The sequence below is a fragment of the Macrobrachium rosenbergii genome, chromosome 23 (assembly GCF_040412425.1).
Source record: "Macrobrachium rosenbergii isolate ZJJX-2024 chromosome 23, ASM4041242v1, whole genome shotgun sequence".
NCBI lineage: Eukaryota > Metazoa > Arthropoda > Malacostraca > Decapoda > Palaemonidae > Macrobrachium > Macrobrachium rosenbergii.
The window spans coordinates 12,599,958-12,624,189 of record NC_089763.1 but is presented as its reverse complement, the minus strand read 5'-3'; the positions used below and the strand labels follow the sequence as shown (position 1 = coordinate 12,624,189).

General features: G+C 40.4%; 1 protein-coding gene across 1 annotated transcript in view; it reads right to left on the bottom strand.

Annotated features, from left to right (window-relative positions):
* The window catches only part of CAHbeta (carbonic anhydrase beta), an 85,330-nt gene that overhangs the window by 38,079 nt on the left and 23,019 nt on the right, over positions 1-24,232 (bottom strand). The window contains exon 3 of the mRNA XM_067125275.1: positions 20,351-20,490. Coding sequence (XP_066981376.1) covers positions 20,351-20,490 — 140 coding nt within the window. The remainder of the gene's footprint in view (positions 1-20,350; positions 20,491-24,232) is intronic.

Here is a 24,232-nt window from a genome sequence, read left to right as displayed (position 1 = left end):
TCAATCTAGAGAGAAATTCATCAAAGATCAAGAAAATGACATCGAGCTAGCAGAGATAGCTGCTGAAGGCCTTTTCAAATAAGGAAATTGATAACATTCCGGTAGGGTATTATGTTGAAGATGGGTTATTGATGAGAAAATTTAGACCCCTAGAATAGCTGCTAGTGAAGAATGGGAAGTTAATTACCAAATAGTTGTTCCTCCAAATTATAGACCTCTATTTTACATTTAGCACATCAGAATCCATTTAGTGGCCATTTGAGTCAATAAAACTTTTCGTAAAGTCACTAATCATTTTTATTGGCCAGGGATTCATTCTGATGTTAAAGAATTTTGTAAGACCTGCCATGTTTGTCAAATGATAGGAAAGCCAAACCAGAAATTAATGAAAGCTCCTTGAACCCATACTGGCCATGGAAGAGCCATTTCATAGAAAGTAATAGTAGACATTGTTGGTCCATTGCCAAAGTCAAAGGGGGAAATCGGTATATACTACTATTATGGACAGATCCACTAGGTATCCTGAAGCCATTCCATTGCGGAATGCTAGCTCTAAGAATATTGTAAATGGGATGTTACAATTTTTCACCAAGTTTGGATTGCCTAAAGAGGTTCAGTCGGATCAGGGTTCAAATTTCTTGAGTAATATTTTTAGACAGGCAATGCAGGAACTAGGAATCAGGCAATTAACTTCATCAGCGCACCATCCTCAGAGCCAAGGGGCTGTAGAAAAGGTACCATCAAACATTGAAGACTATGTTGAGAACATTTTGTTTGGAGAACAAAAGTGATTGGGATAAAGGTTTGCCATTCCTTCTGTTTGCCTCCAGAGAAATCCCCAATGAGTCTTTGGGGTTTTCCCCTTGAATTGGTATTTTGTCATCAGGTTAGAGGACCTCTGAAATTGATTAAAGATCAATGGCTTAAAAGTGTTGAGGATTCTAATTTGTTGGACTACGTTTCAGATTCCAGGGAAAGAATCAGGAAAACATGGGACATGGCTAGAGGTAACTTGATTGAAGCCCAGCAGAAGATGAAAAAATACTATGATGTCGGAGCTAAAAAAGTGGACTACAATCCAGGAGATGAGGTGCTGGTATTCCTTCCAGTAGCTGGACAGCCATTACACGCTAAGTTTTCAGGCCCCACATAATAGAGAAGAAGGTAGGAAATACAGATTATGTTATTCTTACTCCCGATAGGAGAAGGAAAAAGAGGTTGTGCCATGTTAATATGTTAAAACCTTATTTTTCAAGAAGACCAAAGCCTGTCATGTTGAATATTGATTTAAGTGGTAATGGTTATCAGAGAAACTTAAGCTTGAGAAGAAGTTGAAGATGGCCTATTTCAAATTCAGAGGCTTTGAGGAATTTGAAGAATAAGTTAACTCATCTTGGGAATGTCAAAGTCAGGAGTTGAGAGATTTACTCAACAATTATAAAGATGTATTTTTGGATGTTCTGGCAAGACCAGTTCATTACAACATGATGTTGATGTTTGTAATTCAGATCCCATTAAACAGCACCAGACGCTTGAATCCCCAAAAAGACAGAGATTGTTGAACAGGAAGTGAAATATATGCTGGATAATAAGTTGATTGAACCTAGTAACAGCCAGTGGAGTTCCCCTGTAGTACTTGTAAAGAAAAGTAATGGTCAGTACTGTCTATGTTTCGATTACAGGAAAGTGAATGCAGTCACCAAAACAGATTCATTCCCAATTCCTAGGGTGTGGATGACTGTATTGGAACCGTATTGGAAAGGCAAAGTTCATCAGTAAATTTGATATCTTAAAAGGTTATTGGCAGGTAGGTTTGACAGACAGAGCTAAAGATATTTCTGCCTTCGTTACACCCACTGGTTTATATTCCTGCAACGTCATGCCATGTTTGGAATGAAAAATTCAGGTAGTACTTTTCAAAGACTCATGAATATGATTACCAAAGACCTTGAAGGGTGCACTACATACATAGATGATGTGGTCATTGTAAGTGATACGTGGGAAGAGCATGTCGAGAAAATTGCTGCATTTTTACAGAAACTCAGAGAAGCAGGTTTGGTAGCTAATTTAAATAAATGCGAATTCCCCAAAGCTAAAGTAGTTTATTTAGGTCATGAGGTTGACATGGTCAATAGCACCAAAAGATTCTAATATTAAATCTATTTTAGACTTTCCAGTTCCTAGAGATAAAAAGGAGTAATGAGATATCTGGGTCTCACTGGATATTATAGGAAATTTGTAGCTAATTTGCAGATATAGTTTCACCATTAACAAATTTGTTGAGGAAAAGGTTGACTTAAGTGGGATAAACCAATGTCAGAAGCTTTTGACAAAGTAAAATCCATTTTGACTACTTCCCCTGTTCTGAAGGCACCGGATTTTTCTATTCCTTTCAAACTAGCAGTAGATGCCAGCGATATTGGCATTGGGGCAGTATTATTGCAGGAAGACGACAAGGGGGTAGAGCATCCTATTGCTTATTATTCAAAGAAATTGAATGATTTTCAGAAGAAATACTCAACCATTGAGAAAGAAACATTGGGTTTAATTTTGGCTTTGCAACATTTTGAAGTGTATACCAGTACCACCTCCCCATTAACTGTATATACCGACCATAACCCATTGAAATATTTGAATAGCTTCAGGAACAATAATCAGAGGTTGACAAGATGGAGTCTGTTTTACAGCCTTATGAGTTGAATATCCCACACATTAAAGGAAAGGAGAATGTAATCCCAGATGCATTGTCAAGGATGTGACCCATTTTAGTTTTGGGATGAACTCTGTTGTTTGATTCAATATATACTTATATATATATTTGTTCCTTTTAGGGAGGTGTTATATAAGAAAGCAAATTTGTACGAATGGTTTCCAGCATAAGCCAGAATAGTTTGACTAAATGATTGTTTAGAAATTTTAGACTCCATTTAACTGCTTGTTTCCGACTCTTATCATTCAGAACCGAAGGGTGCGGAGGTCACGCCACAGCGACGGCAGAAATGGTCGAGAGTGAGAAGGTGTCTGTCTTCAGGGAAGGCCACTGGTACTTTTAGAAGATACATCGCCGAACCGGCAAGCAGTGCCATAAAGCTGAAGCATTCCGTTCCCGTGAGTTTGACTGTCGGAGGAGCAGTGTTGGCCCATTCATGTTATGTGCGTGTGGCCTGTGGATTTTGGGAATTTCAGGAATGTGGCTTTTTTTCCTGGATTTTTGGTGTCCAGGCGTATGATTAGTATCAGTGGTTGAAGAAGAACCTCGCTCAAGAAACTGTTTCCGAATACTGCTCCCTATTCAATCGGAGACCACTTGAACTGCTTGTTTAATGTCAGATAAGTTTTGGGTTTTTTTATATTTATTAATTATTTTTCCATATATTACTAGAGTTCTTAGATACCGTTCAGTATCTGTCAAGTTATTATTTGTTTAAGCATAATAAAGTGCTAAGAAGTGTCGTTTTGGGTATTAATTCTCCTCCTCATTATTAAACCTGTTCATAAATATGTGCTATGGCTGTTCATGGTGTGGACGTCGTAACACTACACAGAATATAACTTAAATTACCATCTAAAACACTTTAATATCATTTCAAAGTCATGTTACAACATTATATGGCTTACAGTTAAGTGTGAAAACTGTTCAAGTTACCCGTATTTTCAAGTACATCCATTTTCTCTCATACCTTAAACTATCATCCTATGCAGAATATTCCTTAAACTATTATCTAAAATACTTTACTATCATTTCAAAGTTATCTTAAAACATTATCTTTAAAAATATATGGCTTACAGCTAAGTGTGAAAACTATTTAAGTTACCCCTATTTTCAAGTACATCCATTTTCTCTCAAACAGTATTGAAGCAGTTCCATTTTATCTTTACAGTACATGGGGAAACACTGGGAAGTTAAGTACTGTATACACTACTTTAATATTTAATATGCATTGAAAAATAAATACATTTTATTGATAATTTGCTGGTTTTACTTTAATATTAATATTTGAAAATTAGTATATCATTTTTTTATCATAAAAATGTATTTAGTCATGAAAATAACATGAAAATACAGTAATTAGTTAATGTTTCTCAATTAAAAAATCTGCGAATTACCAAATTTTTTGCAAAATAATTCAGTGATAAGCTCCACAGAAAAATCCACGAATAAGTGAAGTCGTGAATCCTGAACTGCGAATAGGCGGGGGTTGAATGTACTCCTTTAAACTGAAGTAGCTGGCCATGGGCAGCTCTATAGCCCTCAATGGCTGATACAGAGAGAAGCCTCTCTCGGCAAAGAAAGACAAGAAAGTCCGCTACATGCTGAAGAGTAGCTCTGACCAGAGAAATGCCCTGTCAACGACACCAACTATAGAATATATCCGTTTCCCTTGGTACACAGCCGCTGAGGATTTCTGCAAGTATCCTAACATCTCCTTTGCTGTGTGTCAAGAAAACCCTCTCGCTCACAGGGGATGCTGGATAGGCCCCAGACATGAAGTGCCTGCACTTCCACTGCCTGGTGGTACATACTTCTCAACGTACGACTGCCACAGCAGGTTCTGCCACGAGGGAATCTCTCTCGGAACCTCAGATAACAGAGCCAACAGGTCTAGATACCACTCAGTGTGCAGCCACTTGGGAGCCCCAGAGTCAACCTGAGATTTGGGGTGATCATCACCCTGTTGATCACCCAGTGAACCAGACAGAACAGAGGGAAAGCATAAGCCTCTAAGTTGTCCCATGGGTACTGGAAAGTGTCCTCCATTGCAGCCCATGAGTTCGGCACAACTGAGCAGAAAACCAGTAACTTCTTCTTGTACATCAGGTTGTGAACAGGTCTATGTTTGGGACTCCCCATAACTCGAAGAGTCTCTCAGCAATTTCCTGGTATAGGGACCATTCTGTCCCTACCACCTAACTCTGGCGACTAAGCTGGTCCCTGGAATCCAGGACCTGGAATGGCTGACAGCTCTACCAAGTGCGCTACTGCCCACTCGAGCACCTGCACCACCAACCTTTGCAGCTGGAAGGACACCAGTCAACCCTGCTTGTTGGTGTATGTCACTACCTTTCTGTTGTTGCTCATCAACACCATGGAGTGTGCCATAACTCAGCTCTGCAACCTGCAAAACTAAGAAAGCTGCCTTTAGTTCCAAGAAACTGATGTGGAGGTGTCTGTTGTTCTGGTCCCAAACACCTGCAGCCAACAACTCCTCCAGGTGTGCGCCCCATCCCTCGACCAATGCATCTGAGAATATAAGTACAGTAAACCCCCGTATTCATGGGAGATGCGTACCAAAACGCCCCCGCAAATAGTTAAAATCCATGAATAGTTAACAGCCCCCTCTAAAAATGCTTATAGCTGGCTATTTTGAAGGTTAAAATACCAAATGTATACCTTAAACTAGCATCCTACATCAAATATACCTTAAACTATTATCCTATTACTGTATTAATCTTTGAAATGATATTATTAATATCATTTCCAAGTCATCTTACACATTTTACCCTTAAAAATATATATGTACGTACTTCTAACCCTCTCAGCCAATAACAGAGAGAGAGAGAGAGAGAGAGAGAGAGAGAGAGATATGAAATACAAAGAACATAATCTAGATTAGTAGATGAGAGAGAGAGAGAGAGAGAGAGAGAGAGAGAGAGAGAGAGAGAGAGAGAGAGAGAGAGAGAGAGAGAGAGATGAAATACAAAGAACATAGAGATTAGTAGAGAGAGAGAGAGAGAGAGAGAGAGAGAGAGAGAGAGAGAGAGAGAGAGAGAGAGAGAGAGAGAGAGAGAGACTTTTTGGTCAAGGTGCTAACCCTTTTTTTTATGATGACAGTTATGCCTTCACCCCTCCCCCTGGGTCGGATACAGAAAAAGATCAGGGATTGAACTAAATTCTTACTAATTCACTGTATTTTCTTTAAAGAATTGATATTTTCCTGTGTTTACATTAATATTAATATTTAAAAATTAATAAATCGTTTATTTATCATACAAAACAAATAAACATACATATTACATATGTATGCATAAAAATTCTTTCATCTCAGTAAGAGAGAGAGAGAGAGAGAGAGAGAATTATTATTTTCATTATTTAATGTCATTATTTAATCTCATTAAACTTAATATTAATATTTGAAAATCAGTACTGTAAATCATTATTTTATCATAAAATGTATTTTATAATAAAATGTATATGTACACACCGTATAGTATTTAGTCACGAAAATAATATAAAAATACAGAATATTGCTCTACGAAAAAATCTGCAAATGGGTGAGTTTTCCCAGAAATAATTTATATATAGGTTCCACAGAAAATTCCACAAATCGCTGAGTCTGTGAATTGCAAGCCCGCGAATCCGGAGGGTAAAAGTGTACTGGGATAGCAGAGACGAATGGCTTTATTTCTGCTATGAACTCTTGTTTCTCTGTCACAACAAAATTCTAAAATTCTGTCTTCTTGAAAAGTGAAGGAACAGAAGGCTGATGCCTCCTGGAGAGGGTATTAGTTCTCTAAACTTGTTGTTGTGCTATATTTCCCATTAAACTGGATCAGTGAAGGCCTTAGAAGGAACCCTCTAAGGCCTTCACTGCTATATTAATAAGTAGGATAAACATCTCTTTTGGCAGTTTCTGAATTCCTATTGAGGAAGGGACCCAACTCCATTCAGTACAGGCAGTCTCCAGGTTATGGCAGGCTCAGGTTACAGCAGTCAGACTTTACAGCGCTTGGCTAATGGTGCTGTTGACCTGATTTTACAGGGCTGTAAGCAGTTTTATGACACCGTAACCCGGTTTTACAGTGCTCACTTTGCCATAAGCACCATATTCCCATTATTCTTATGATGTTCCAGTTAACAGTGTTTTTCGGGTTACGGCGCGCCGCGGGGAACAGAGCCCCCACTATAAACCAAGGACTGCCTGTATTTGGAAAGGCAATTCTGTCCCAAAATTCTATAAGCTCAACCTCAATCATAGTTTTCCTTTCATTACTGAGGTATTTTCTATTTGGTGAAAGGATGCATATTGTATTTTCCATCTGGTGAAAGGATGCATATTAAGACATCATTCTCAGGGGTGGATAGTACTGGAGCCCATACCAAATTCTGATCTGAGGCTTTAGAGTACAACCTGGTCAAATTATTGTTAATGGTTGGAGCTCTAGGAGTGAGAAGACTGTCTCTTATCACCCAATTTGATTTTAGCAGGGATCTAGACAACTAATTCAACTTCTTTCTGGGCTTAGGTTTTTTATTGCCTTGGTTCCATGACCTTCTTTCTGGGCTTAGGTTTTTTATTGCGTTGTTCCCAAGATTGTGACAGATTGTGCCCACTTTCCTCTAGCTTAAAAGATGAGAAATTTTTACACATCACATCCAATTCCATATCCAAGACAGACCTGAATTCCTCTTGGGAATCATGAATAGCATCTCTGATATGCTGACCCTCAGTGGCAAGGACATCCTTGATACTGTTTATGATTTACTCCTGGAATTTTGAAAGTACAGCAAGTGGAATTTCCCTATCAGAGAAGCCAGCATGAACTGATTGAACCAAGGCAGTTGCTTGATATCACCACTGCCAGGCAGGAAAGATGTTCCGGATAAATCACTATACCCACTAGAAGGTAAAGACACTTCAGATGGGGTTAGGTGGACCCTAACATGGTTCATTTCAATGTCTGATTGCTGCATAGGAGAGGCAAGATTCTCATCTGAGGCATCTCTCTCATGTAAAGCAGACGAATGTTCCTTGGATCTTCCAGATTCATAAGGGAAATTTCAGTGGCTATATCCACTTCATGTTGGGCATTAGTGTCATCTCTACCAAGGAAAGACTCTTCATCTCTATCTGTTAACTCAACGTGGGAGTTCCTAGAATCCACTGCTTTTGGAATATTGGCCCAAACATGCATTCTGCTTAAAGAAGGGTGGAAAAACAGTGGCGGGTAATAAAATCACAGGAAAAAATTCACAAAAAAGTAACAATTTTGGCTAAGAAAAAAGTCACAGGGAAAGTCACGTTAATTTATGGTGGCCGGTAATCATTAGATTAGATTAGATTAGGTTAGGTTAGGTTAGATTACGTTAGGTTAGGTTTAGGTTTAGGTTTGGGGATACGGACCTATAGAATTTTGAGAAAATCAAATCTCTGCTTCTTGTAAGCAGATAAACTGCTAATTTTTTCAGATTTATCAATAAAAGTGGCTGCTGAAGAGCAAGAGCCCATGCTAGATTCCTACCTGGTTCCTAAGAGTTCACCCCACAAACACAGCTACAGGCACACTACACTATTCGCATGAGGTGCAGAGCTTCATTCCCTCTGTTTTTTTTTACAATATCTGCTTCTGTAAGCAGACAAACCATTCATTTTTTGGCAAATGTACTTCTGTTTGCAGATCTGTCAAAAGAAAAAATTGAAAATGAAAAAACTTAAACACACAATGGAGCAGTGAAATTGGACCCTTAAACTGAAGGATTAGCAGTTAAGTTGGGTAAAGTTGGGTCAGGTTAGGTTAGTTAATGTTTTTCCTGTGACTATTACTGGCCACAATAAATTATTGTGACTTTTTTCCTGGAATCGAAACACACTGCTAGAGTTCTGCTGGAACAATGTACTGCAGTCTCCTCCATCCATACTCCTACTGAAACCTATGACTCATAGTGACAGGTTAAGTTGAGTTCTTTCTTCATTTTAACTTGCTGCCTGGAGTATGTTGTATATTTCACAAGTTCTTTCTTCACTTTAACTTGCTTCCTGGAGTATGTTGTATACTTCACACATGTCCAGCAACCAACCAAATTCCCCTTTATTCCTACAGGGTCTGGGCCCAGCTGGCTCATGGTAGTCATAAGCCGCCTTCACAGGCGAAGAGCAGATTACGCAATTCACTGCTGTGCAGGTGATCTGTGGGTCCTGTGTAATAACAGCCCAGGAGTAATAAAAGGAACAAGTGTTCATTAAAAACTACCTAGTCTTTGCTACCCACATCTCCATAAAGGCAGCAAACACTCCAATTAGAAACAGGCTAACATGGCCACACATACATCCACAGTACGTTGTTTGGTTTCATGATCAATGGATCATATCCATAAAATAGCAGTACAGTACAGTATTTTATTAAAATATTAATTCACAAATACTACAATACACTGCCTTAGAAGATTTACTCACAAATGCTTCTAAACTCAGTTAAGACAAAACTAAATGAATATTCAGAAAATGTATTTCTATAAATTTTATAACTTAGTTTACCCTGTCTATTCCCAAGCACCAGGCAAAGGTTACAAGCTATGTTAGTTGGTACATAATTAAAATCATTCTTGGAATTATTGTACGTACCAAATTTATATAAAATCAGTATCTCTAAGATTTTAATTTGTTAGACAAAGCTTACCATTACAAAAAAGGACTTTTTATATTCCCATAGGAAAAAGAAAAGTGTGACAACAATTTTTCTTAACGCCTGTGACATCACTATTGGCGAAGTAATACCCGTTGGAAGTAGATCCCCATGAATGTATTTCCTTTAACACTTGGAAAGAACCCCAATATTAAGGTTAACTGGGGAACTTTCTATATTGCAAAATCTATTTAGTTTGATTATAAAATAGTACAAAGGAAATACTGTACAGTACTGCCCTTTAGCAGACACCAAGGCTTGTAAGTCAAGCATTAGAAGGAACTACTATCATGGCTATATTTTGTGGACAAGAAACTAGGCTAATGCATTTCACCCTTTTGGTAACCTTAAATTATCTATCAGTTTAAAAATTGACATTTTTAAGATAAAATAAAGTTTTATATATACTTACCAAGTAATTACATTGCTTACAGTCTCACTCGCTGGCAGCTTACAAATTTTGAAATTTGCGGTAGCACTTGTGTCGGTGTACATGACTAGACCCCGCCCACTTTCAGGGTAAGAGAGGAACAACTTCAGCAGAGAGCACAATTGCTTTTGTCCTTCTGTCCATATGAGGGAAAGAGGGAGGGCTTTGATTTGTAATTACTTGGTAAGTATATATAAAACTTTATTTTATCATAAAATGTCATTTTTTATACTATATAACTTACCAAGTAATTACATTGCTGAATCCCAAATTGACACGGAGGTGGGATATGTGGATTTTTCCTACACCAGAACATTATGGATGATAATGAGTTAGAGAACATAAATGATTAGCATTGGTACAATGCTTGTTGTTTCTTACCTGGTAAGAGAGCTGTTGCAGGTAGATACTGCCTCTGGTCGGCACTCATTTTAACCATGATGCATCTCTACATCAGTGGGGGTTTTGTAGCAAAAGGATGAACCCCGTAACTAACAAAGCATACAAGTAGCCAGCTGCCCCTGCCCTGGGCACAGTACTGACAAACCAATCAACCAGAATTAAAAACACAAGCATCAACTACACCATAAAACAAAAAACCACCACCCATCCAATAAAACTAAGACTGGTGGGCACTCCAAGTACACAGTACCCCAGGTTCCCCTTACAACTCAACACCTTAGTTCAAGGCAAAGAGAAAAGAAAGGAAGAAAAGATTCCTATGCTTCTTTCCCAAACACCATATCAGCCACGGACAACGGCCCTAAATTATTACAATTATTGAAAATGGTTTCCACATCATGAAGATAATGGGTCGCAAAAATAAACTTACACTTCCAATAAGTCACTTGAAGAATTGATGATAGAGATAGGTTGTGCTTGAAGACTAATGACGTGGAAACCGCTCTGATCTAGTGAGCCTTGCTCTGATGGATGATAAGACCTCCTCTCCAATCTGTGAATGGGCTTCGATGATAAGATCCCTAAAGAAGAATGACAAGCCATTTTTCGACAGGGAATGAGATGAATTCCTAATCAAGCACCATAAATTACTCACAGGACTTCATCTTCTCCGTTCTGTGCAAGTATTACCTCAGTGCTCTCACTGGGCACAGAACTCTCTCCTCCTCATCTGGGCCCAGTACAGTATTTCCATCAGGCTTTTAAAAGTGAAGGAACGAGGCCAAGTTTGGTTGCATCTTCATTTTTAGCTAAAAAGCCCAGGGTGAATGAACATAAGGCATCACCTTGGGAAAATCTGACTCTCTTGTCGAGAGTATGCACCTCACTGACCTGTTTGGTGGTTGATAATGTACGAGAAAAAGGGTTCTCCTAGTAAGGTCTCGTAGCAAAGCAGAACGAAGAGGCTTGAAACAGGGTCCCAAGAGCCACTTCAGGACTACATCCAAATTCCAAGAGATGGCCTCTAGGACCTTGGATTTGGAGGTATTAAAAGATTTTATGAGGTCAGACAGGTCTTGATTAGCAGAAAGATCCATTCCTCAGTGCCCAAACACCAAACTCAGCATTACCCTGTATCCTTTGATCATGGAGGAGGAAAGGCCCCTAGATGTCCTCAAATACAGAAGAAAGTCTGCAATGTCTGCTACAGACATCTTAGAAGACAAGATGTCATGTCTTCTACACCAGGCTCTAAAGATTGTCCACTTAGCTTGATAAACCTTGTCGGGAGAGGGGCTTCTACACTTTGCAATTGCCTCTGAAGCTACACTTGAAAACCCCTTCTGTCTGAGGAGTTTCCTGATAGTCTGAACCCTGTCAGGGCCAAAGTGGACAATCCTTGGTGGAATCGCCTAAAATGGGGCTGTCTGAGCGGCCAGAATGGGGCCACTAGAGTCATCGTGACATTTGTATGGTTGCAGAACTTATTGAGAACTTCCCGTATCATGCAGAACGGCAGAAAGGCATAAAGATCTTTGTTTGACCAGTCTTGTAGCATCCGTTGCCCATGCTAGAGGGCTTGGGACTGGTGAACAAACTATTGGAAGACACGATAATTCTTGGACATCGCAAACAGATCAATAAGAGGTTTCCCCCACAGCTTCCACAAATCCTCACACACCTGCGGATGAAGAGTCCACTCTGTGGGGAGCACCTGACTGCGGCGACTCAACCCGTCTGCAAGGATGTTGAGTTTGCCCTGGATGAACCAAGTCACCAACTTGGTTTGGTTGTGGTCCGCCCATAAAAGTTGGGATCTTGCCGCTTCCCAAAGGGAGAACAAATGAGTCCCCCCTTGCTTCTTTATATACATCAGAGCCACAGCGTTGTCTGAATGCACGGTCACTATTTGATTGTAGACTACTGTTGCAAAATGTTGCAGGCCCAGCCAAATTGCTGCCAGTTCCTTGAGGGTCCAATGTTCTGGACAGTTCTTTGTTGCCTAGAGGCGGCCCCCAACCTAGATCCGATGCATCTGCATGAAAATCTAGGTTAGAGTTCAATGGGAGGTTAGGTTGGGGTTCAGTGGGAGAAGGGACTTCCCCTCTGACAGCCTGTCTTCTGATCTTCACCATAGGAGATCCTCCTTTATTTCTTGTAAGATCGGAAAGACAAATGTGTCTGGATGGGCTCTCCTGTCCCAGCTGGCCCGTATGTAAAACCAGTTTTCATATGGAGCCTTCCTAGGGTGACAAATTGCTCCATGGAGGCTAGGGTACTGAGAAGGCTCATCCATTGGTTGGCTAAGCAGGTTTGATGGGCGAGGAATTCATTGACTTTCTTTAAGCATGACTAAATTCTTTTGGGGGACAGAAAAACCTGAAAACTCTAAGAGTTTATCATCACCTGTGATGGAACCAGCTGGGGCTTCTGGAAGTTGATTAGCCAGCATAACTCCTGTGCTAAGTGAAGGGTCTTCAGAAGGTCCTCCATGCACCTCTCCTTCAAAGGTGATCGAAGGAGCCAATTGTCTAAAAAGAGAGAGATGTTTATCCCCATAAGATGTAGCCACTTGGCAAGTGGCACAAGGACTCGAGTGAATACTTGCGGAGCGGTCGAAAGGCCGAAGCATAAGGCTCAAAATGGTACACTCTGCTGCAAAACACAAATTTTAGGTACTTCCTGGACTCCAGGTATACAGGAATGTGGAAACAGGCATCCTGCATGTCTATGGTTGCCATCCAATCACCCCGATGAATGGATGACATGACAGAGGGACTTGTTTCTATCTTGAATTTTGTCTTTTCGACAAAGAAATTCAAGGCGCTTACGTCCAGTACCAGCCTCCACCCCCCTGATGCATTGGGACTACGAAGAGACAGCTGTAAAAGCCGTCCAACTTGACTTTGACTTCCTCGATGGCTCTCTTCTTGAGAAGGGATGAGACTTCATTTGAGAGGGCTGAAAACCTCTCGGATCCTACCAAGTAGGCGGTCAAAATAATGGGTGTGTTGACTAAGGGGGGCTTCTCCCTGAATGGGGTGGAGTAGCCCTCCTTCAGCACTGACACTATCTGCTCCTCCTCTCCCCTTGCACTTCATCCTTCGTAGTAATGGAGGAGCCTGGCTCCTACCAGCACATGGAGGAAAGGATCCTCACTTCCGAGCAGAGGGTGTTAGAATTATCTAACTCAAATCAATTTTGGAAGTCTCTATCTCTCAACTTACCTGCACCATCTTCTAGATCAATTTCTTTACATGTCCTTTGAATTTTTAAAATTCTTGAATTCAGTAAAGAACACCCGTTCTTTTGTCCGACTGGTACCATAAGACTAAAGACTCCTTGTTCAACAACTCCGTTTTCTTTCACTTTGTCCGAAACTCTCGAACAACGTTGAAAAATAAAGACGGGAAAACAAAACTGTTTTTATAAGGAATACATTTAACATTAAATTAATTAATTCAATTAGAATATAAAAATGGGAAAGTTAAGCATTTACATTTAATATTAACAAACGGCAATCATTCAGTTTCTTTCCGTCCATAAACGAACACCAAAAATGGGGACAAAAAGTAAGAACCAAACGAACTAGTCAAGACTATTCTCCCACGAATGAAATTACCATTCTCCAATCAACTATTTCTACAAGGGTTTGGAGGAGGACTTCTTAAATGGTCGAGAGGAGAGTCGCAGGTTCGTCCTGGGTCTTGATTGGGTGCTTGTTCTGCTACCACAAAAGGGCAGTGGCTGAAGGGAGAAATGGTCCTGGTACTCGCAGTCGAAGGATCCCTGGAGTGTCTAGATGAATGAGCTAAAAGGTCTTGCGTGCTTTTCTTCTGAAGCTCTGAGGTGATGTCCCTGACTGTAGATTGAGGAAAGAGGTGCTACCAATTGAGAGGTTTAAACGGGAAGACTTCTGTAAAGCCGTGACGTTCTTCATGGTGAACGAGCACTAAAGCCCTCTCTTTTTCAATACTTCCATGGCATAGATAGAGGCTAACTCTTGAGAGCCATACCTAATGCTCTTATCAGTGCATGGCAGGACATTCATCCAATCTGCCACGACATCCTCAAATAACAAAGAGCAGTTCATCTTTTGGGGTAATGGACCCACTGACCAGTCTAAGAAGCTTATCACTTCGAAAACTAAAACATTCTTCAGAAGGTGGTCGAGTTCTGTAGGAGAAAACATCACCTTAGCGACAGTAAAGGCTGACCTTCAAGACGAGTTGCTAAGTCCAGAGAAGTCCCCCTAGGAGGAGGCAGCCACTCCCAGTGAGGGAGCTTCCCCAGTCATATGCAGAATACCTCCAATGCAAAAGACTTCTTAAGAAGGAGGATAACTAAATGAAGACTTCCCCTCTCTTCTTCTCTGAGAGCCAAATATCCATCTCACTGAGAGCCTTCCTAGCACCATCTTCGGCAGCCTAGAGGAGTCGGCAGGCTTGTCACTTAAGAAGAAAGTCGAAGCCAAGGAGGGCAGGGCCGCAGGCGAGAAAAATCCCAGGAAGTTTTGCAGAAAGTACTTCAATACGGCCGACGGAGGGGAGCTCTGATCCACATCACCCTCTTCACCTTCTTCCTCCGATGAAAAAGAGGATCGATGCAACTCCTTCGGGGCCTGAGCAGACAAAGGCTCTCTCTTAAGAAGACTTAAGATGTTAGCCACCTGCGCTGAATAAGTAGTATCAGCAGCGGGACACAAAGGACTAGCTGTCACCAAGCGTTTGGCATCTGGCGCCAGATGCATCGGAGATTGTGCCAGGCAATCCAAGGAAGGCAAAGTACGTCTATGTACTGAATTCTTGGGTACTGTAGGAAGCTTGGGTACTGAAGGGTGCTTGTACGCTAAAGGGCACTCAGGTGTAACTAGAAGCTCAGGCGTTACTGGGCGCTTGGGTGCTACTGGGCGCTCGGGCGCTGCTGGAGGCTCGGCTGCTCTTCAGCACTTGGGGGCTATTGGGCGCTCGCGAGGAGAAGGAGAGCACTTGGCGTACCAGGAATGTTTTAGCGCAGACAAACACCTGGGTTCAAGCACAGGACATTCTGGAGAAAAGCATTCTGGGGAATCCCAGAAACTACACAAAGGTTGCTGCAGGGGCTCTGTATCTCTTGTAAGGCACTGGAGGGGAGAGGTCCGCATCCACTGCGAGCCTTTTCGGTGGCCGTGATTCATCAATAAAGCACCACTGGTGCCTCTTCTCAGGGCTGGAAGCCTTGGAACTCTAGGACAGCCTACTCACTTCCATCTGGATGCCTTTCCAACAGCCATCCTTTGTCGCGACCTGGGACGCTGCAACAGGTCCAACTGACCTCCCTTGGGCCTCTGGTATGACTGCTCCCATGTGTAGGGGAGTACGCCACTGACCTTTGCCTAGGAACGTCGGTGGGATGAGCAGCAGCCTCCTCCACTGACACTTCACCAACACTTTTTCTCTACACTTTGTCCATAAGGACTCGCACTGAATCCCCTAACTGGGTCACTGTAGCCACTATTAACACCATCGTTGCATCAAAATTACTAACAATCTTCAACTCAAGGCTGGCAAGGGGATCGGGTTCGGAAGCGAGGGAGCTGGGTAAAGGAGCAGGTTGAATAGTCGAAGGACTGGGAACAGGAGACACAGTGGGAGCAGGCATAGATAGAGCAGGAATATTATCATCAGAAGACTTTGCAGAACTATCTACAGTCTTGCTATCTACTGTCTTACTCTCGGCTCTAGTGGCCGCTTTACATTTTCTATCCCTACAAAGTTTTGCTAAATGAGACTCCAAAACCTTCAATTTTTTGGCATCCAACTCTGAACATTTGTCACAGGTTAAATCAATTGAACACTCTTGTCCCCTACATTCCATACACATAGTGTGAGTCATACTTCGCTTTAATGAGTCTCGTATTGCAGCCTTTGCTGCAGTAACGTAAACTAGTTGCATTAGAGTCACACATACTAAATCTGACAAGTCAACAACAGGAGTCTTAATCAATGTCAAATTGAGGAAAAAATTCCTAAATTGTGAAAAAATGGTCTTCCTAAGAGAACCTAGCAAAAATACGAAGCTGTAGGCTACCAATACTTCACCACAAGAAGAATCATTCTCGTTTCAAGATCGGGTATCTTATAGGTTCTTTCTTTTGTTTTTTATGCTGAAGTCTCGTATTCCCATGACTTTGCGAGTCATGGCATGAGCTAATTTCATAGTGAGGTTAGGCCCGGGTGTTATTATTTATAAGAATATTATGATGTGTACAGTAGTTGTTGTCTGGCACAATATCTTTGAATACAGAGTTTCAGAATAAAGTTCTGTTACTTAGGATTTTTTTTTGGGGTGAGTTGAATATCGGATGGAATCTGTCTGATCTGTTATGGGGTCTAACCAAACTTAATGCTACAGCAGTTAGGGTTCAGGATAGGATTAGGAAGACTTTAACATGGCTTCCAAATCTGGGTGTTTCAATTTTTCAGTTCTCTTCTGGAAGAAGTAAGAGGGCTGCGCCACTGGTAATGGTAGTCATTATGATTAGAGGAGCGATTGTTAGTATGTCAATTTCTAGTTTGCTGAGAATTGAGCAGGTATCAACAGTATTTGCTAACCAGGGTAAAACTCTAATGACTTTAATGACTTTAAGGGATAGTTATGAGCAATTACGGGAAGGTTTTGAGACCTCAATGACTACTTGAAATGGGTTATTGGTAACAAGTTGATAGGATGGGAGGGGAGATTTAGATGTTACAGTATCTTTGTCGTCCTGTCAAAATACCTTGTTGAGTATTGAATAAAGAGCAGGATAAGTGTCATCGGAAATTCAAACTCAGGTTAAGGCAGTGGTTGCCGCTTCTAAAGGGAATTTTGGGAGATATTTTACCTCTCGGATGTTTGGAATCGCCTTTAATGAATTCAGTGTAAAACCCCTGTATTGGCGTTCTCAAGATTTGCGGACTCATTTATTCGAGGATTTCTCAGTGGAACATATCTACCCATTATTCGAGGAAAATTCACCCATTCATGGTATTTTCCACCAAAAAATATTCACTAATTACTGTATTTTCATATCATTTTCATGACTAAATGCACTTTTTGTGATAAAACTATTAAAATACTCAGGTATAAGCATTTTTAGAGGGTTTTTCTTGTGTTTAAACTACCAAAATAGGCAGTTCTAAGTGTTTTGAGAGGGGTTTTAAGTATTCGCGGATTTTAGCTATTCACGGGGGGGGGGGGTGCAGTACGCATTCCCCGTGTATAAACGGGGTTTACTGTATATTTGTATGATTCTCAGGTAATTTTTTACTGGGAAGAATTTGTATGAGTAGTATCTTAAAGTTAGTATATCTGATAGGGGGTTGATTGTGGAAATTCCAGTTAGTGGTTTGAATTGTTTCATAGTTTTATCGTACGACCTTTCCTTTGTGGTTTTAGTGTTTCAGCAATAGTATGGGATACTGAGGAGACTAGGTACCTTTTGGGTTGACTGTTGACATGACTGACTTATGTTATACACCACTTCCTCTCAGCAGCACCTTATGGAATGACTTCTGCGAGCCTCAACTGATACAAGTTAGATATGGGGGCCATCTACGTTACGCCTGCAGGTTTCTATGCCTGCACTTTCATGGGAGGATCCATGGTTTTTTGGAGAGATGTTGGGCAGGACATCTACGATTTGCCATCATTGCTGGGAGACATCTGTTTGGCGCAAAGGATTCATGGGCGCCGCATTCAACATGGGCTTGTGCAGTCGCAAGCTGTTCAAGATAGTTGGATCGTCAAGAATTCAAGATGTGAACAGAAGCATGGGCTTGTACAGTTGCAAGCCATCCAGAATATTTAGATCATCAAGAATGCAAGATATGAAATGATTGTTCTACAATGAACTGTTTATTGGAATAACAATCGTGCATACAAGACAAGTAACTTTTGTATCTAGTGCATATGGTTTGCTATGATTGTTGAGCTGGCCCCTACTGAACTTTCGAGGTAGATATTTGCCGTACCTGGACGGGGGCGCCCAGGGGTAGGTGGACCGAGCTCCTATTAAGTCTTTTGATGAACTACATGCTGTCCTATGAAAGGCATATCTGGTGCAGGTGGCATTTGTGTTAACGTTGGAGGTTTCCACAGTTAGAAACAGTGGGTATCTGATGCGCTCATTTGTGCTTTCTGATCGTGTGACAGATTGATGGAAGCGTTGTGATCTTTCGAACATTGAGCCGGTGTTGACATGCTTCCAGGGAGGGGTTATTAAGTGTGTGCGTGCATGTGTGCACTCTCTAATGGTATATTATGAGAGGAACATACAATGGCTATGGACTTGGGTTTGGGGCTGGGTGTGATTCACTCTTTGAGCAGTTTTAGTGAATAAGAACAGCCACTGTGAGAAGCATTTATTTGTGGCCATAGGAAGTGAGTAAGATAATTCATTAACACTTCGATCTTTTCCAGACATTATGTGGAAATACTCTGTTTGTGTCACAGTGAAACTCCTCTGTTTCTCCATTATGCATTTTCTTGTTCTGCTCTCCATTATGCATTTTTCTATTTCAAATGTCTTTTCTTTAAACACCATTTCAGGTTTTAATATATGATATGTTTCTTTTAACAGGAATTCTGGGTTCGTTCTGTGAGGACGAATATTTTGGAAGTAGGTGTTCTTTTACATACTACAGTATATGACATTTATTTTGGTCTAGAATAATTATGACCTGTTTATTTTATTTGGTGACCAGGGTGTTAGTCACTAGTATTGGTTGGTCTAGAATCATTCATTCGATTGATTGTGAATCTGAATTTCCTCTAGTTATGACTTCCATTTTTAGGGAGTGTGAGTCACTTCTTTTCATGACCGTAGCTTTTGCTGAAATACTTTCGTTTTGTAGCACAGCGTTTCATTCCAGTAGGCCTTTGTCTGAGGATAGATTCAGTGAGAGGAGTCGCCGAGAGAGAAAGAATGTGCTGACCCAGGTGCCAGCCATTGCTACCGGAGAATCTTAGGGATGTAAGATGAAATGACACTATTCTTAAAATAGATGCAGTAAGCAATTATGACCCTATCTGACCTGGGTATAGGGTCATAACAAATGTAATTACTTGGTAAGTTACATATACAAAAAAGTAATTAATTAATGAGTTTCAATAACAAAAATGTCTAATATTATTGCATTAATGCTAAGTATCACTTTCTCCTACTGGCTCCCAATTTTAATACATATAAGCCTACCCATTAAATTTTGTTGAACTAAACCTTTCACTCTGTCTTAAAACTATGTACTTAGCTTGAAAGTCTTTGAGTTGAAATATTATTTGGAACATCTCCTGAGGTTAAGTGAATTTTGGGACAGACCAGAGTGTTATGAGGGCGATAAAGTCACATGCTGGTGTCACTTCTGTGTGAACTGAGTAGGATGAAGGGGAAACCAAGGTAGTTGCCATGATCAGGAGATAGAGGCCTCTTGTCATGAGTCCTTTATATTCTATCAATGTGCCAACAAGCACTATTCTGGCCAAGACCAACTATAAGAGAATTCTTTGAGATTGACTGGGCTGTCTTAAGGTGTCCTGGGGGACCAAATTAAAGGATGAACAGCAGCTACCCTATCAAAAAGCCATAGAATCAAACATATCATCAATCCACTTAAGAATGTAAGACTATTCAGGGTTTGGAACTACTAACCATAAGTCTTGCAATGTGGTGGGTATGCACTGACAACAAACTGACTTGTCAAAGAGGAAATGGCTTTTTACTTAAAAGATGGTTGAGAGATCAGGGTGATACCAGCTTACGATAACTCATGCCTTGTAAGAAAAATTATTTTCTTCTTTTTTGGTAAGTTCTTATTCAGCCTTCCCTTCATTCAGAAGTGAAAGTCTTCAGTAAAGCAATAAATATGAAGTTAGTTTTTTAATTAACCCAAGTTTTGTTTGTTGTCTTGATACAAAATGTATGCGATAAAAAGTATGATGAAAACTACCTTGAAAAGAATTTTTCCATCCCATCACACAAAACTTTAGTTGCACCAGTCACCAAAAGACCATCACAGTCATACATTCTGACATTCTAAATTTTTTCTTGTACAGAAAATCTATACAATAATCATCAACAAAATAACCTTAAATTACCTTGCAATCTGAGTGACCACACACAATTACATGCCTGATGCCATTTATGACACATCCAAGCTCCAAGGCAGCTGGTTCAGTTGTTATTTCTTCATGGCCACTAAGGTTGGCATGAGGGACTAAGTTGCCAGCATTTCGAACTGCAAATAAGACAGGTTAATAGAATGCTAGCTTGTCAAAAATGAAATAAAACTGAATGAAATATGATGCACAATACCTGGAAAATGTCACTTATGTCTGGTATAATTAGGTATATATGGGTTATATTTAATTTGACGAGACTGGAAGTAAAACCTAAACCACAACCATTGGTTGAGTACTATGAAAACAGCTATAAGTTTGACATACAAAACCTTTGAAATATAAACAAGTAAAAAACATCACAACATAACAGTAGCAAAATTACATACAGTAAGAGTACTACATAAAAAAATAAATTAATGCTTTAAAGACTCAAAACTCTTACTTCAATATTTCTCATAAAGGACCAACAAACTGGATTAGAACAGCAGCTAAACTGGATAAAGCAGCAGCCCTATCTATCCTGGGAAACACTCTCATCCCTTAACTATCTGTAAGGGTTAGTCATGAAACAGGCATGGACCTAATAGAGGTATATGTTACTCATAAAAACAATACCTAAGCACAAGTATTCAGGTGATATACTTGTCTATCCAAATGGAGTTGCGTGCCTACACAACTTGTTGAGCAACTACCACAGGTCTCAAGAAGGTATCTGGGGACTTGTTGGCAAAGTCCTCCAGTAGAACAGAATAAGGAATGGGATATCCACCAACACCAGACACCTGAAATCACTGCTCAGAAAAATAAAAAATTCCTCTCAGGTAGTATCTTACGTCCTGCAACAGTCACAAGAAGCATTTTGTCTGGATAACCAGTGAGAGGGGTTAAAAGAACTCACAAATACCCATTCAGGAACTGGTAAGTCCTTAGATTTTATCACAAACAGGACAGACAGGCAAGAGACAGACCCCATCCATCCAAAGACTGGACAAGAAGAGATTCCTTGCCATGTTTATCTGAGAATAAGCTAGCCAAAGGGCAGTCTTGAGAGAGAGCTCTCAGACTAGGCTTCACCCTAGGGCCTGTAAGGCACTTGGGCTGGGCTGTGAAAGACAGGTCCACCTCTCACTCTAGAGAACAGAGCTGCAGAGGGGGAAAAACAAGACCAGTACAAGTACTAGTCAATAAACTAGAACCTTTATTGCGAGCGTAATACTACAGACAATCGTACCACAAACATACTATTTATGTGCAGATGATAAAGCTTACATACACACAAACAGAGAGGTTATAATAGCTATGAGTTTTGGGAAAAGCATAGGCTAATGACAGCCACTCAAGAGAGGGGCAAAAGGCACTGACATGTAAAGCTCTCAAGGTCTGTAGCCATCCATTAGTGTACTTAACTGTAACACAATTGCACATGAAAAGATCCTCACAGCACTCAAAAGTACTGAAAAAAAAAGAGGTCTGTCATGCCCAACCAGCATCTCATATCCTAGCAGTCCAACAACTGTATGCACACTAAAGGAAGGCTGCAGCATTGACCCGACTGTACTTGCCCCTGAGAGCATGGGTGAGGAGCCAATGCATCTGCATAGAAGGAGGGCTGAAGGTCACTGTACTCTTCCCATACCTGATTTACTGCTGTTGCTTTGTTACTTGCAAGATGGACACAATTACCTAGAGCATTATCAAAATTGCAGCAATACTGAACAATGAAAACAAATACTATGCCTCCTTCTCCTCTGTTTCCTTAAACATAGTACATAAAAGACTGCCATCAAGATGCTATGATATACAAAATCACATCAGTTAATAACTTTATCAAGAGGATGGAAAATTAAGAGATATAGAAAGAAGCTAACTCATACAGTAACTGATCAGCTAATGACATAAGTGACATGAATATCCCTATCAGTGGAATAATGAGTTGGTTTTTTCCATCTTGCAAATGACTCAGGTCAGCACTCTAACTAAAGTTAAATAAGACTTACACACTGAGTAACAACTGTTTGTGCTCAATTATGAATAAACATACCACTGTACTATTAAAAAAACATTATTTTGGTTAATCATTTGTTCCTACTGAAAAACAGAACAGAAAAATCACTTACCAAATCTCATTCAGATATAAAAGGAGAAACTGGGTAACAACAAAGAATGACTGAAAAAGCATACTTAATGAGAGCACAAAGCAAGGGTAGTTCAGTGACTGTATCAAAACAGACAGAAGCATGATGAAAACTATTACATGGCATACCACACTTCATGGACACTGCATTCCAGCCAAGGTCGTGTCACATATCAGAATACTGTACAAAATATTCATTCTTAAAAGTTAAGGGAATAATAAAAAATGTTATTTTCATAATAAAATAAATTTTTGAACATACTTACCTGGTAGTTATATATATAGCTTAAGTCCCTGACGTCACGGCAGAATTTCAAAAACTGCGGCAACGCCGATCGGTAGTCAGGTGAACCACCTGTGCGCCCTCTACCCAGGTACCTGGAACCATTCCAACTATTCCTCAGATCTTCCATGCCCCTAGTCTCTAGAGGGGAGGAGGGTGGGAATATAATTATATATAACTACCAGGTAAGTATGTTCAAAAATTTATTTTATTATGAAAATAACATTTTTAAACATCTAACTTACCTGGTAGTTATATATATAGCTGATTGACACCTTTGGTGGAGGGTCAGAGACAGCTAACATCGTTGGAATTATAATTAAAGTTGCAAAACAACTCTAGGTTCCTACCTGTTAAGGAAGCTGACTTCAATATTTCTCATTATGTCTGCATTCCTTAAGAGATCCAGCGATCCACCCAGGGGCTGAAAAATCTCTAGGGGCTGTCAACCGGTGTATAACCTTTATGTGACTAGACCTCCTCTCAATACCCTTGTTCCGGCGCTACCAAGGAACTTTCATCCCAATGATTGTGGAAGACTGTGCCCAATCTTCACAAACAACCATAAAATTTCAACCATTCCAAGGCAAGAACAAAAGGTATTGTTTTATGGAATTGGATTAAGAAACTGACTTCAATAAACTCGCCCTCATTATGTCTGCATTCCTTAAGAGATCCAGCGATCCACCCAGGGGCTGAAAATCTCTAGGGCTGTCAACCTCTATGTGATAATCTATGTGACTAGACCTCCTCTTCAATACCCTTGTTCAATCTTCACAAACAACCATAAAATTTCAACCATTCCAAGGCAAGAACAAAAGGTATTGTTTTATGGAATTGGATTAAGGAAGCTGACTTCAATGAACTCCGCCCTCATTATGTCTGCATTCCTTAAGAGATCCAGCAATCCACCCAGGGGCTGAAAATCTCTAGGGGCTGTCAACCGTGTATAACCTCTATGTGACTAGACCTCCTCTCAATACCCTAGTTCCAGGCGCTACCAAGGAACTTTCAAACCAATGAATGCGGAAGACTGTGTCCAGTCTTCACAAACAACCATAAAAAAATTCTCCATCCCAAAGTAAGAAAAAGGGTATTGGTTTATGGGATTGTAGGGGTATTCCCCTCTCCCATTACTATTAAATGCTATAAACGGACCCAGCGTATAGCAGTCTTCGTATAATGTTTGGACTCGTTTTTAGACAGTGAGAGGTAAATACTGACTTGTTTCTCCAGAAGGTCGTGTCCAAGATACTCTGCTGGGACCTGTTCTGTTTAAGTACTACAGAGGTTGCAACTGCCCTGAACTCATGCGTTTTTACTTTCAGAATCTTATGTCCAAATCTCTACCTTTCATATGAGCTTCTTTTATCAACTGCCTGATAAAATAAGACAGAGCATTCTTCGACACCTGTACAGAGAGCTTTTGACTGAGCACCAA